This window comes from Ambystoma mexicanum, chromosome 3q (assembly GCF_040938575.1).
Source record: "Ambystoma mexicanum isolate Mex_15411 chromosome 3q, UKY_AmexF1_1, whole genome shotgun sequence".
Classification (NCBI taxonomy): Eukaryota; Metazoa; Chordata; class Amphibia; order Caudata; family Ambystomatidae; genus Ambystoma; species Ambystoma mexicanum.
Genome location: NC_090926.1, coordinates 812,233,068 through 812,248,660, shown reverse-complemented (window position 1 = coordinate 812,248,660; position 15,593 = coordinate 812,233,068). Strand labels below are relative to the sequence as shown.

Sequence of the window (15,593 nt, the reverse complement as noted above, 5' to 3'; positions counted from 1 at the left end):
GGAATGCGTTGTGGAAGCAGTAGCTTTGAGGTCAGAGTTCATTATACCCCAGATTAAGATCTCCTAGGGAAATGCATTTTAGTTTCGTGTTTGAGTGGTGGTGAAATGAGCAAAGGTAGTTCTATGTCAGGATTGTTGGTTGCGCTGGGGGCTCTGTACATTATTAGGAAGTTGATGGTGGTTTTGAGGTCCATGGCTAATTTCAGTGCATGGAGTTCGTAACCTGGTAAAGTTTCCGTTTTTGTATTCTCTGAATTGGCAAGTAGTTTTGGAGATGATAGCAACGCCTCTGCCGGAGGCATCATGGCGATCAGCTCTAAGTAATGTATATTCAAGTCCGATTTTATAAAGATTCTGTGAGGATTTGAGGGCATGCCTATACCAATTATCAGTGATTTCCATGCCTTGATGGAATTCCGCAACCAAAAAAAGTGACTGGTGTAAGGTTTTAATTTAATGTGAACCTCTGGCACTGCTCTGGGCATCCTTCCATACCACCGTTTTTATCCGGTCCAGCCACGGGACAAAGCATGATTTGCATATGGCATTTTTGCCTTTTTATAATGGCTTACAAGGCGAAGAGCAATGGTTTGGAGGGTTGGCCAGAGCAATTCCCAGAGGTTTAAGATGAATCCCAAGCCTTCCAGCCATCACCTCTTTTTTGATAGAATTCTGCAACAGTTTAGCTATGATGAAGGTTTACATGACGACGAGAGGAGTAGGTGTGCTAGGATGGAGGGATCAAGCTGCACTAGATATCAAGTTGCATCCATACAAGGAAGAACCAGTATTACATTTGAAAGTGGAACATGACATGGTAGAAAGGGAATTTTCAGAGGTGTTCATATCCTCTATCGCTTGCCTCAAGGGATACGGCATAGAATTCTATGAAAGGAAGATGCACAATCAGGAACGCACGGGGCCAGAGTATACCTTTGTCTATAGAAGGGTTGTTTGAGGCAGAGTTTCAGAAGGTAACTATGGAGAGCATTACAGAACCAATAGAATCTGCTGAATGGGTAGTTCCCATTGTGTTGGCTCTGAAATCTATGAAGATATGGATGTGCTTTGATCTTCGAGGATTGAACAAGAACATCTTGGTAGATTCTATATGGTGTATCCCAGAGTTCAAAGAGAGGCAGATCAGTAGTGCACTGTGTATTCCAAGAGTGGTCAGCCGTAGGCAGAATTGGCGTGAGGAACATGGTCTGGCCGTGAAGCCTTTGAGCCGTCTTCCGAGGGGGGTGTTGCGTGTCTTAAAGCTCTGGGAACAAGTAGATTGCAATGCATGCGTGCTCCGTTGTAGGGAACAGTCAGTACTTCCCTATCCGCGCACACAACCGCAGGCCTGCATGCTGGGACATTTATTTACTAAATGAAATTCCTTCACAAATGATGCCAAATACAGTTCATGCCTGGCAAGGAACGCAAAATGTAAATGTGCCCATGCTATGAAACCCTCTACATATTGGTGATACAGATGTGCAAAATTGCACTTTTAACGACGGCACCACTCTGTAGTACATCAATTTATGTGTTTTTTAAAATAATTTAATGACATTACTGCACTTAAAAAAAAGTGTTGAACAAGTAGAGCAGTATTTGTACATTGCAGTCTTCCTCCACGTCATAAACACAGTGACGTTATTTGGCTGTAATGTATTACTTTTCTTACTCTGCAAATGTTTTCTGTGGGTGTGACTAACGATAATTGAGAGCTATTTTGAAATTTTTAGGGTAAACCTCCAACAAAGCAGGCTAAGGTGCTGCAGAAACAACCCTTGGTTGCGAAGTTAGCAGCCTATGCTCAATATCAAGCCACCTTACAAAATCAAACCAAGTCTAAACCAGGTACTTCTAACTCTTGAACTACCAAAAACATAAGCACATGTTTTTCCTTGCGCATCTTTCTAAAAATGTGTTTTGTTTCAGCAATCCCTTTGGAAGGATTTACGTGGGGCAGCTACATCACAAGCAATAGCTTTATAGCCGCGCCCGTGACTTGCTTCAGACATGTGAGTGTTCGCTTGCGTTCTTAGAAATTTGTCAGATTTATTACAATTCATGTAAGTGTATTACTTTGTTGAACATTATCATTGAATAGGATGGCAAATGTAACGAGATCTGCTCACTGGATTGTTCAAACGCAACGTACATCTTAGATACCCGATTTAGCAGGTAGTGTTCATGTTTTCAGGTTTTGTTTCTGCCCAGACAACTCCTGGTCGACAGTCACCACTCAGTCTACCTTTTTGATTTGCAACTCATGGTGCTGTGCATGTATTAGGCAGTGGCATACACGAGTTCCTTTTTCAGTAAGTTTTATTCATTCGATGCTTGGTTTATCTAAATCTGTATTTATTGAAATGTATTTTTTTAGTCTTTAAACTCCCTTGTTTTTATATTTCTATGCCTTTTATTTTGGCAATTGTTTGGGCAGGTTTACATTTTTGGGGATTCTGCAGTCGCCTTTGGCAGGGAGGCCCTAACATTTTTGTATGTATCTCCCCTTTTTTAGATTTTTGAACTCTTCTCAAAGTCCTTTGCCTCGCCGTTCTTTTTTTTTTTTCTCCACTTTTTTTTAGTGTATGGTGGTGTGGTAGCCCATACTGCTCATGGGATAGGGAGCTTTTTAAGTACCCAATTTGGGCCCTATATTGATTAATAGTACACTGATATAACGGAGTTGGCTGGTGGCAGCTGTAATTTTAGTTTTTTCTTCACCAAGGCTGTAAACCAGTTTACTTAATTGGTAGCTCAGTGTTATTTTTTTATAGCCTTTGGTCTACTGATGTATTTAAGTTTTGCTCTCATCCGTGTTATGTTTGGTCCTTTCCTTTGTGTTGGAAAACCACATGCTCCCTCTGAGCCCAAGCCCACACCCTATTGGCGTTTCGACTGGTTTAGACCAGTTCCTACCAGGCCATTACGCCTCCTGGGTAGGTGGACGTGAGTGTTTTTTTTGGCCATCCTGATTGGCTGGCAAACATGATCTTTGTTTAGGTGCTCTGGTGAGTGATTTGGGGCCTGACTGGCAAGCTCATGTGTATGTGTTTATCTAAGCAATATCCCTAATTCAGTTCTGTTCTTTTTTTTTTTCGTGGAAGGCTTCAGGTTTATAGGTGCATAAAAGCTGTTGTTAAATTTTGAGAGAAGGCTTGGCATACAGCCCAGGCGTGTGTTTTATTCACCTTTACGTTCCTGTTAGGATTTATTTTCTACTCAGCTTTCTTCCTGGGCTGTCCTCCTCCGCACCCTCCATCCCCTAACCCCACTCCTCCTCAGATGGGATGGGATGGGACTTCTTTGTTTTTTTAAGATGGATTATCAGAAACCGCTATGCGAGAGGGTTTGAAGAGACCACCCTGGTTAAGGAACAGGATAATTGTCACTTGTGTTTATCCAAACTATGTCAAGGTAGTGTAGCAGTAGTAGATGATGCAGCTGGGGTATTCAAATGTTTGATTTTTTATTGGTCAGTATAGTTGTGTTATGTTAGCATGTTCATAAGCACACTATGTTCTTTCCTGGTTTAATCCTAAGGGTACAATTTTTCACCTTCTCGTCACCCTCTGTCTTTTGGTCGCTACACTTGCATTTTTTGCTGCCTTTGGGTACTTACTCCTTCTCCTGTTGGGGCCTCTGCCCTTTCCTGCTCTGACTTTCCCCTGGTCAGAACCTTTTGTTTTTACCTTCCATCATTCCCTCGTCAAACTCTGCCTTTGCTTCCTCCTTTTCCTGACCATGGTTCTGGCTAAGTTCTATTGGCTTGACATTAAGTCATCACTGCATTCTCCCTTTCTTTTGTTCTGTATTTCTGGTCTCCCGCTTGGTAAAATCTGGAGACTTGAGGAACAAATCAGCCTCTCTTCTCCAGCAGTTAAAATTCGCCACATCACTCTAGGTCTTACAATCTGTCCAGAAGCTTCCCCCGCTCTCTGGGTCTTGCAAGCCTTTTTTCCATTTCAACCATCGCATAAATCTTCCTCTCTAGTCCAGCAATCTTATTCCTTTTATTTAACACTACAACTTGCCTTCTCTTTGCCACAAACTCCCTTCCACTCCTTGTTAGGGGAGAATTTCATTTTTTGGGGTTTTGCAGTTGCATTTTATGGGACCTGTGCACTTTTTTTTCTTTTTAGTTTTGTGAGGTTTTAAATTCATTTTGGTGGTTAGAGGGATTTCTACTGAAGTCCCTTCGCCACTACATCCCTTTTTACCTACTTGAGGTATATGGTATAGCATGATATTATCACTATGTTCGTATTAGGCGCTGGGCTGGTGGCAGTTAATATTTGGTTTTGACTTCACCAAGGGTGCATGCCAGTTCACTGCATTAGTAACCCGTTGTCCCTTTATGGTAGCCAGCTCAGACATTTTCTTATAAGGGGGCTTCCTTTGTTCAAGGAAACCACGTGACATTCCTTAAAATGGCTGTTTTGCTAACATGGGCTCTTTCTGGGTACAGGATGGCATCTGCCATAGTAGTTAGGACTGTGTGGTGGTGGGCCTGGATCTTTGTTTAGTTTTTTAGGCCAACCTGATTGGCTGGCCGACAAAACCTTTCTTTTAAATCCCCTAATGTATTGGTGTTTATTTTGTAAAAGTCCTGTCTGTGACAAGGCTTTAGAAAGCCCACCTTGGATGACCAGGGTTGCACCCCTTAGGTTTAGCTTGAACTACCCAAAGGTTTGGTAGCTGTGGACAAACCGCCATGCCTAGTGTAAGAGGGGAAGGCAGAGTGCTGTTGTGAGGCACACAATACTCAGAGCATACCCTTAGTTCAAGGAAACTCTTCTACACTAAGAGTTATATAAAAGGAGTTATATATTTATATACACTTAGGCTTGTAACATGCGAGTAAGGCAAGTATGATCACACAATATAGTAGAACAGTTGCAATATTCAGTGTTAGATACTTTACATGCTTTAGGATAGCAATGATGGTAACCAACCTAATCAAACCTCCTGAAACATATATGCAAACTAATGTAAATGATAACTTTTTGTAACTTTCGTTTAGCCTATCTAGGTAGTCCAACCCTGTCTTAGGTGAGTCTCACAAAGTCATAGGGGACACTGGGGCACCAGTGACAAATGGCTGATGAAGGGTTGGCATCAGCCAGGTTTCTATGTTGGCAAGGAAATGTACAGTTTTCCTAGCCGGATTACCCCAAGACAAGTGTCCTAAGGCAAGGTAGAGCACAATGGTTTTCCACCCCAATGTAGCTCAAGGGAGGCCTTGTAGGGGTTCAAGATGCAGCTATCTGCAGCCCACAGGCACATAGGATCAAGAAAGCAATGCTCCAGGTAAGTATCTAGGAGAAGGACAGTACCTTTAAGCAATGAAGCTGATGCAGAAGGACAGTCCCCACAGTGAGGTGACAGAGGGTTCTGGTTTCTCGGTCCTGGTGACAGTAATTTTATTTTTTTATTTTTACATTTGTATAGGGTATAAGGGTAACCATGGTGTAGAGGAGCACACCTTTTTTACTTTTGCCTTCTGGTTTTGAAATAATTTCTCATACAGTTTTTCACATGACGTTCAGAATTACTTAGGTGCTGACCGAGTCAGATTCTGGGCTACAGAATCCAATATGAACAGAACAGTTTTTGGGATCACTTTAGCAAAAATGACCTTGGCTCCGTGCACACTTTTGAGCATAAAACTATGCAAAATGAGTACTCTCTGTTTATCTTGCAATTGTTCACATATTTTAATTGTTTGAACACAAAGTATAAATGATGGTGGCTTATGTCACACATCAGTTTTCAAATTTCTTGAATACTCAAAACCTAAATCTTACTACAATTTGGCATTACCTCATGCTTCACAGTACTCAATCTGAATACAATATTAAAACAAAAATACTTGAAACATTTTCATATAGTTCACATATGCGAAAATTTCACACATTCTTCATCTTTCAGTACATTTCCTATGGCTCAGAGAAACAGTAGTCCATATATAAGACTTTCCTTTAGCTTCAGGCTAATTGGCCTTTTGTTCGTGGAATTCTCTAATGCACGATGCGTTTCAGACTCTAAATGCCCTTCATCAGGTGCGGACAAATGTCTTGTTTTAATGAATTCGGTTCTGAAAATTAAATCAGAAATATATGTCTGATCAATACCTTCATTCATCTATTTTCAAATTATATTTTGACTGTATTTATACTTTTGTGAATATTAACTTTGACCTGATGTACCTGTAACATTGAAGATTTTGTCTTCTTTAAAACATCTTGAACGTATCAGTTCTGCTTGTTCAGTTCAGTTTGGCTCTACGCCTGCTCCCTTCCTTAAAGCGCAGTTGGCGGTTTTCTGCCTGGTCTGTTGACAAAAACGAATACCGTTCGTTTTTATAACTGTCTGTTTGAATGTGAGTGGGTTTTGTGCTGGGAACAGTCGCTAGAACATCAAAGTTAATATTCACGAAAGTATAAATACAGTAAAAATATAATTTGAAAATAGATGGATGAAGGTATTGATCAGAAATATATGTTGATTTAATTTTCAGAACCTAAATAGAGAACCTGAATTTAGGCTGGAGGAAGACTGTGGGTGTAGGCTTTTCTGGTTGGTCTTTTGGAGTCGGATTTGGCAATCTTCTGCGAAAGGTATGGGGGTGCCGAGTTCGAGAGGCACTTGTGGGTGATTGCCAGAGCCTTGGAGGTGATCCGATCTCTGATAGGGAGCAAGTGTATGCTTTTCCTTGCTTTAGAGATATGTTCTTTCTTCAGGAGATTGAGGGCTGCTGTTAGCGCTGTGTTTTGGATTATCTGCAATTTTGGAAGGTTACGTGTTGAAATACCTTCAAAAAGGGCATTGCAATAATCCAACCTGGAGTGAACATGCAATAGTGAGGCAACTGTCTGAGAAAAGGACAGCAAGCGTTAATGATTTTAGAGGTGTAGACTGCTAAGGAATTGATGACGTTGAGTTGGCAAGTGAAGTGAGTGTGATGCTGGATATGGATTGGAGGTACACGGCCTCCATGTTCTTGTCCTGTACTCCCTTATGTGTGTTCCGTGTTGTTTTCTGCACAGGAGTCCATGTGGGACTCCTGTCAGTGCAGCTCTTCCTCTTTTTGGTTGTGGTGAACACACACCCTTGGGATACCCTTATGACAACCCTTACCCCTAGTGTATGCTTTTGGGCACCTGCGTGTGGGCCACAGAGCAGGGTATGGGCTGGTGGGAGCTCCATGCTAAATTTGACAGGTGCTCTGAGTAGCCTCCATTTTGGGATACCCAGGCCCTGCCATAGGTGGTGGATTCCCAATAAGAGGTAAACTGGCCCCTGTGGCTTCTTGGTTTCTATTACCCGTTACCTTGTTTTCCCAAAGGCCTGGGAAGCCCTGACTCTGTCCCTTCCCCTGACTGGCTGTTGGGTGGATGAACCATATATGGTATTGTGGTAAAGTCCAGGCCCGACTGGCTGGAACCTTCCCAGTTACTATATGTTGTGGGTACACCCTTGGGGTGGGACCTGTGTGAATGGAGTGTGATCAATATGGACTTCATGTTATGGGTGTCTATCTGTGTGTGACGCAAAGAATGAGACAGCCTTGCTTGAAACTGACATGAATGCAGTGTGGTGTGCCGAAACGCTGGGTGCTTTCCCCAATCCACATTCCTTGTTATGGGTTTCTGGGTGGAAGTTAATGGCCTGAATGCAATGTGAGCCTGATTGGCTGCCTTCCTGTATGAATGCTCTTCAGAGCGATTGGCTGACTGAGCTTTGCTCAGCAGGGGGAATGAGGGACAGATCTGTTTATCGGGGGACCTCTCACTTACCGAGATTGTTCAGAAGTTGAAGTTGAAACTTGAAGCTGCTTATCCTTTAAGCCCAGCTGGAAGGTTTGCTGCTGTTCAGTCAACAAAAGCGGTCGTGTCTGTCAAGGACTGATCGAAGGGAGTGCCTGTTTAGACCTCTCCCCGAGCTATGAGGGAACATTGTGCCGGAACTGATCTTCATGAAGGCACCCAGGAAGTCAGTCCCAAAAGGCTGTCGACCGAAGACTGGGTTCTGCCGAAAAACATTGAAGTAAAACACCAGGACATAGAGGCTGTCGACGTCCATCACAGTCGACCGGGATTCAGCAGATTTCTGCGACTGCCCGGAGCCCGTCTGGTAGAGTTGGCCAGAAGCGGGGACAGCTTGACGCTGTGCTGCTCAACGACCGGAGCCACAACGCTCCACGATCGTCGAAGAACATTTAAACCAAGGGCTCCCTTGCCATCAACGTCGACCGCTTTGTCCCGCTAGAGAAAGTAGAGGTTGCCGACGAACGAGGAAAATCCGCCTTTGGGTTTCCTGCCACCTGAAGTCCACAAAGACGCCGACGAGTCAAGATCCAGCCGTGTTCTAGGCCCGATCGTCGACGCAAACGCTGACACCAATGCCCGCTGCTGGGCTTACACTCGTCAGTCCTCTTTGCGGCACCAAACTATCATCAAGGTGCACCGCACGCCTGGTCTACGCAGGATGACCACGACCGATCGAGCACCCCGAAATTTGAAGCTGCTGTCCCGACGACTGTATTCACCTTTTCTTCATGGAATCTCGACGACCTGCTTTAAAGGGAGTCCATTCACGAGGAATCCGTCGAAGAGACTCTAACTCTGTACTTTTTTGATGCACTGGGGTAGTGGAACAATTTTGACCAGGAAACAAGACTATTTAAACATAAATGGACTGGGCTTGTTAATACACTTTATTACAGGTTGCCCAAGTGGGGGCAGGGGGGATCCTCACACAGAACTGTGTCTTGGTAGTTGGACAAAGTATTCTGCCATTGTTTAACCTAACTTGTCTTCCTCCCTATGTCCTATGCTTATGCACATTTGTAAGCCATTAGAAACTGTCAGCAGTTGGTGGTACTACTTAGACATTGTATATATTTGCCGATTTTAGATTTGCGCAGTGATGTATGTAGCTTGAACCTTATTTATATAAAGAAATGTTTTAGCACATAACAGTGTGCAGACATTCCCTTATGGGGGGCTTGGGGACTGCACTGTACTTAAGAAACAGCCTGCATCACCTCGTCCATTGCTACCACAATAGAGATATTTGGTTGGGGTGCTCTGTGCTGCTTCCCTGCCATATAGAAGGCAGGAGTACAGATACCCCACCTCCCCCCTTTCTTTACAGTGAGGAGTCAAGGTAAACTTCCCAGTGTTTTTACACAGGTGAAGGTCTAGATGAGGTTGCCGTAGATGGAGAATGCAGATTAGAAATGGTGTCTTTTTTTCTTTTTTTTTTCTTTTTTTTAGCACAACTGGTGGCCCAACCAGAAGGATTTCAGTCTTCATCATTCAAGCCCAGTCGTTGCACAGCCATACAGGCCTGGATGGTTTGGTAGACTGCTGTAAGGGCAGCCGAGTTGATGTCGTAGTCGCCAGAGAGGGGTAGGATAATTTGGGTGTCGTCCGCATAGTTGGTGTAGGAGGTGCCCATTGAGTTGAGGTGGATGAACAGAGATTTAGTTAATATATTGTACAAAGTGGTAGAGATGCAAGAACCTTGGAACAAGGCAGGAAATCGGCACCGGGGGGCACTAGCATTGTCTGCAAAGACTTTGATCTGCCTTCGAGGAAGGAGGCAATCCAACTGGAAGCTTGTGTCAAAGTTGGCTGCTGATGAGGTGTTTGCAAAGTAGCCTATGGTCGACCAAGTCGAAGGCTGCAGTGAGGCTTAGTAGTAGAAGAGCAGGTTTTGTCCATTATCTCATTACTGGATTTTTAAATCAAGTGGGGCAGTTTCTGTGCTGTGTCCTGGGCACATGCCTGATTGTTCAAACCTCAAAATATGGTTCAATTCTAGATACTTGTGTATTTGAATGTAGGCCGCTCTGTCTAGGATCTTGCGGAAGTTAAGCAACTGTTGTGATAGGGTGATAGTTGGAGTGGATAGCTGGCTCTAGAGTTCGCTTTTTTAGAAGAGGAAGTACCCATGCTTCTTTTAGGGAGTTGGGGACTGTGCAGGGGGAGGAAGAGGCATTAATAAAGGAGCTGATGAAGGACGGGTTAAGGTGTCTGTGCATTCCTTAAACATAGCCACTGGTCAAGCATCACCTTTGCACCTGGATGGTTTCAGCCCTTTCAGAATTGAGGCAACCTCTGCTTGGGAGACTGGGTTGAGGTGGAAGGGTGGGTAGTCTGAATCTGAGGTGGAGGGCTGGTTGAGGATGGAGCATCGTTGGGTGGTACTCGGAGGGAGGTTGGGTATCAATCTTTTTGTGAAGTGTATCTTGTCTAGCAGGGCTTTCTGGATTTTTGTGCCCCAGTCGCCGTCCTCCCTGATGAGTTTGGGAGGTGGAGAAGGGGGTGTTTCTAATTCTCAAAGAATGGTGAAGATTTCTTGTGAGTTGGATTTTTCATTGGTTATTCTTTAGTTGTAGGATCTTGGCAGAGGTGGCAAAATGATATTTGTGGGTGTCTGATGGTGATATTTTCAATGTGGCCTCTGCAGTGCGCTTTTTTCTGCGAAGGGCAGCAATGTCGGGAGTGTACCAGGCAGTGAGATGTTTGGTTGGCTTAGATTTCTGAGGTACTAACTGGGTAATGGTGTTAACCACTTGCAACATGGTTTCTGAGTATAGGTCTGCTAAGAGGTTGAGATCCGTGAGCGGTAACTGAGCTAATTGGAGGGGTTTGAGTAGTGGCAGTATGCGTGCTTCAGTTAGATTGGTGTGCTACGTGCGATAGTAGGTGGTACTGTTTGGGTGTATTGTGGCACAGGGGTTGTGGTGGCAATGTTGAATGAGATGATGTGGTGGTCTGACCAGGAGCGTGGTTGGTTGGCAATGATGGTGATTTGACAATTGAGGTCCACAATCCTATCTAACATGTAGCCTCTGGTTTGAGTGGAGGATGTGATGCAGTGTGTGAAACCCAAGGCGCTGAGAGAGTTGGATACTGAGGTTGCGTTGGAGTCTTCAGGGTCGTGGAGGCTGAGACGGAGATCACCAAGCAGGATGGATTTGAACATGGGTTTGACGTTGATGTTGTGGGTTTGCATGAGGTCTTCTTCAAAGGCGAGTAAAGAGTGGTGTGTGGTAAACTATGTGTATCGCGATTGTGCTGAGAGTATGTCACAATTCACAGACAGGGTGGTTTTAATCTGCCTGATTGGAAGGGATTCTCTGGCTATCAGTGTTACACCACCCCTCTCCCTCCTACCCCCAGCTCCCCCCCCCCCCCCCCCCCGAAGCTGAGTCTGCCACTTCTGAGAATGGTGAAAACTTTCTGCATGGCAATATGCACAGTGCTGTGCCTGAGGTGGCCTGGAGCCAGGTCTCAGACGGACAATAGGTCCAGGTTGTTAGATGTGATAAGGTCATGGATGTCAAGTGGGCGGGCTTGAATAGATATGGCGTTGATGAGTGCACAGTTAAGAGGGGTAGCTGTAGTGGTGTGCTGTTTGATATGGCAGGGTCTGATGCTGGAAGGGTTGTTGGAGGTGCAGGTCGCCTGGATGGTTCAGTTGTTGAGATGATTGGGCTTTGTGGCGGTTTCCTCTGAGGGCACACATGGGTTGACTGCAGCGGGCTTGTGGGTAGTAGGCAGTCTGTTTCAGTGTGCTGTGTGACTGGACCTGGAAGTAGGGGGGAAGCTTTGGTTTGTGTGGCAAATTAACCTTGTAAGAGGTGGATTGCTTGGGAATATTGGCGGTTACTGATGATCGGCACCTGGCAGAGCTAAAGCCTCGGCCTCCCACCCCTTGGGCGATTGGCGCAGCGTCCGCAGCAGAAACAAGAGAAGGTAAACCCTGTTGGGCCTCATCGATTGGAGACCATGATTTTAATACTTTTTGAAAAATACGTCAGCGAGTGCATTTAATATGCATAATTCAAGTGAAAACGCTTGGTTTGATCCCATTGGTGCATCCTTGAAGGTTAAGAACTTTATTTTTGCCCATTTGCTGCTCTCTGCCAGTCTCCTACTCTGCAAGATGGCCTCCCTTCCTAGGATTGAGGAGACACCGATTGAAGCCACCTGCCACCCCCACCCACAGCACCTCATGCCCCCGCTCCCTTTGATTGGCATCATCTCCGCCAATCACAGGCGCCGGCCGGTGGAAGCCGGTCCATCCATCGAAGGCCTACAGCTAAGGCCCTGTTGGGGCCTGGAAGGGCCCCATCCTTCATGCCCCTCTATAAACAATTCTGCAGCCTCCTGCTTACGTCTTGCTGTTGCACAAACTCAGACCCCAGTACCTCCAGACCCCCTTCTGCTCAAATGCGAGTGATGGCTGAACTGGCCTATTGCCTCCTCCACCTATCTCCTGAACCATCACTGTGCCAATCCTATTCTGGTTTTTCTCCATTAACCACCTAGTTTTCTTCACTGCTCTTTGTTCTACAAATGTAAATTAATTCAAGTTGTGCTTCTTGCTGTTCCATCCCGCATCCCTGTGTGCCCCGCATTCATTTGTGACCCTTTTTAAAATCGTATCTAGTTGGGTGTGCGCTACATCTTGCATCCATTATGTGCACTGCATTGTGATCCTTTTTAAAATTGAATCCTGCACCCCACCTATTGCTCTGCATTTGTATTTGTTCTCCCTTGAACTACTAGGCTGCCTTGGAGTAAGTGCCAGGACTGTGCAGTGCAACTCCCCACCCCCTTCTTTCCTTTTCTCGTCTATCATCTGACACTGAGATTGCACTCACCATCTCTCCTATCTTGTCAACAGTAAGACGGACACAAGTGACCACAGTTCAAGGGTGTTTATTGAAGTTCAATTGGGTTGGAAAAACGCCTACCTAATCCTAAATCTAAAGATGGGAGCAAGCTACGAACATCCAATAATAACACAGTCCTATTGGTATCTAGTAAAAATAAAAGGGCCTGTACTAACAAACCCTTTGCCAATCCTTACCCCTAAATACAAATAGTGTGGGAAACCATGTTATGCAAACGAAAAGTGTTCAAGAAATGATATGTCAGGATATTCAAGCCGTTGGCCTCCCTTCCCACGTTTTCAGCACGGACAAGGGGGCACACTCGAGCGTAGCAGTCTCTGGCTTCTCTAGCACAAGGTATAGTGCAAAATTTCAACATCAAGGCCTTCTGTGCCAAAGTCTCTTTGCCCTTCAAAGTCTCTTCTTTCGGGGGGCCTGATGCTACAAACAATGAAGTTCCTTGTGGTTCACATATACATCATTTTCTTAGGTGATTTACTATTCACCTCGGATCCCCGCTGCCAGGCTCAGATCCGCTTCAACACAAAATCTTTAAGCGGTCTCCCTCTGCCAGGCTCCAATCAACTTGATCTACTTTGTTATAAACTGTTTTTACTGTATCAACACCAAAGACTTTAGATTGTGCGCTAGATTTTTCTTGACCCGTCGCAGGACCACTTCGATTCACAATCATTTGCCACTATTTCACTTCTGTCAACTCTCAGCTGGATACCTTACAGAGACCTTCGATTGAGCACACACACGGTTCCGGACCACTCTGTCGAAGGTATTGCATCTTGGTTTCAAAGTTCAATCACTCATCTGCAGTTCAATTTTACTCACATTGGTTATCGCATACGTTTCATACAGTGTTCGTTCCAGCGCTCTCCATACAATGTTGCCGTTTGCAACCTTGGCTTCAACACAGACTGGTCTTGTATCGCTCTCCCCAACTTACCAGCTTTGTTGATTTCTCTGATGCTGCTTTGTTGTTTGAGCCAAGGACAGTACCGCGGCAGCTGGCAATTCTCCCCACCTAGATTATCGATGCCGGAGGGCCCTGTGTACCTCCGACACACAATGCAGGATTCCTCAGCCTGGTTTCCTGGTCTTACGCTTTTGATTTTCGAGGCTTCCCTGTCGAAAAAGGTCAAGTGAACTTCCCTCCTAGTGATCCCCTTCTGTTTTGCCGTCTTTCTCCTCTTGTTAAACTGCCATCTTGGAACTGCTGTTTCCTTGTGTGCTTTGCCTCGCTCAGTGTGCTCTCGTGCTCCGCCTTTTATCCGTGTGGAGAAGTGTGATAGAAGTCCAGTGTGTGTGATGGTCTGTAATTGTCTGACCTTGCCTGACCATTGCAATGGGACATCAGGTATATGGCTCGTGTGTTAGTCTCCAGGTAATCCTCCCACACTGGTCCACCACCAGGTAATGGATCCAAATGTGATGGCCGTGTCCTGACAGCCTGGATGACAGATCCCCCGGGACTAGTGGGTGATGCACCTTCTGGTTTCTCACAATACTCACAAGGCATTGTAGGTTTGTCCTTTTTTTCCCCCCCCTCCACTGTATTTTTTTGTATGTATTTTAATGTCTCATTCCCATGTCCCTTCCCTGATGCCCTGTGGGTGCTTTGAAACAGAATGTACTTGCTGTATAAGCACGCAACTAGCGAACAATGAATGAATGAATGAATGAATGAATGAATGAATGAATGAATGAATGAATGAATAGATAAATGAGGCTGTGGTGTGTGGTTCCAGGAGAGACTATTCTTGAGGATCTTTGTGTGAGCTCTTTCTCCTGTTTGTCATGTTGGTACGGGCAGGAATGCTGTGTGCACTCTGGTACGCGAGCAAAGGTGTAGGAGTCTCTGTGCCCTCAGTTTTTTTTGGTGTGGGAGTTGTAATGATGGGTTGGGTGGTCAGAAGAGGCAGTGGCCTGACAAGGTGCGCTGTGGCTGAATGTTCATTTGCAGGTACTGCACGTTGCTTGACTTTGCAGATTGGGCTTACTTGGAGTGTGGAGTTGTGCAATTTCGTGGTAGCAGAACGTTTGGATGTTAGTGGATGGTGACTGTTGGGGGGGGGGGGGGTCAGGGGGTTGTGTAAGGGCAGTCAAAGCAATTTGGGTCCTGGTTCAAGTCTTGCTGAGGCGGTGGCCTGCGCAGTATGCCATGTTGTCAATGGCGCCTGGATTTGTGCTCCGGTCCCAGGGAGAGAGGTGATAGTGCGGGTGATGGATGGGCTGTAGGAGGGGGATGGTGGTGTTAGAAGGTTGCTGCGTGAGGCATTGGCCAGGCAAGTGATTGATTTTAGATGGTGGTTTGTGCTATTGACTGAGGAAGCCGGGCTTCATCCGTTCGTGTGTACTTATTAGCATCTTGGCTTGATTTGGATTTGAAATAGCAGGCAAGGTGTGCCATTCAATCACAGCTGGTAGGAATGGCATTGGCGGGGTAAGGGCTTTGGTCCGCCCGCGTTAGCAGATGTAATGCGGACATGCTGCGGTAGTAGGGTTAGCGGGGGGGGCAAGAAGCACAAAGGACGGCAAAAGGATGGGACCGATGGGACCGATACATTGGTCCACCAGTTGTAGGTTTATTGACTAAGGCAGCCTTAAAATCTACAGAGTGAAGCGATATTTGATTAGAGCATTGATGGGAAGCATACAGCAGGACCACTCTCAGGCTTACCTTGATGCTTGGGTTTTGGATGCCGTACAGGCTTACAGCTGACTATTGGATAAGAGGGGGCATCTTGGCTGCGCTGGCAGAGACCGACAAACGATGTGCAATGGAGGCCTTAACCACAGGCTTTCACTCGGGCCGGCTGTGCCTCCCTGCTGGAGGGGGCTGGCTCAGAGGAGCCATGCTGCAGTCAATTCGAATTCAACTGAGGAA

At 45.5% G+C, this 15,593-nt stretch overlaps 1 protein-coding gene across 5 annotated transcripts in view; it reads left to right on the top strand.

Annotated features, from left to right (window-relative positions):
* Positions 1–15,593, top strand: part of MBTD1 (mbt domain containing 1) — a 1,870,500-nt gene that overhangs the window by 232,588 nt on the left and 1,622,319 nt on the right. For 4 of the 5 annotated variants that reach the window (XM_069654914.1, XM_069654913.1, XM_069654916.1 and 1 more), the window contains 2 exons: positions 1,737–1,851; positions 1,933–2,015. The exons of the other annotated variant lie outside the window; for it this stretch is intronic. In XM_069654914.1, coding sequence (XP_069511015.1) covers positions 1,737–1,851; positions 1,933–2,015 — 198 coding nt within the window. The remainder of the gene's footprint in view (positions 1–1,736; positions 1,852–1,932; positions 2,016–15,593) is intronic. 5 annotated transcript variants of the gene reach the window in all.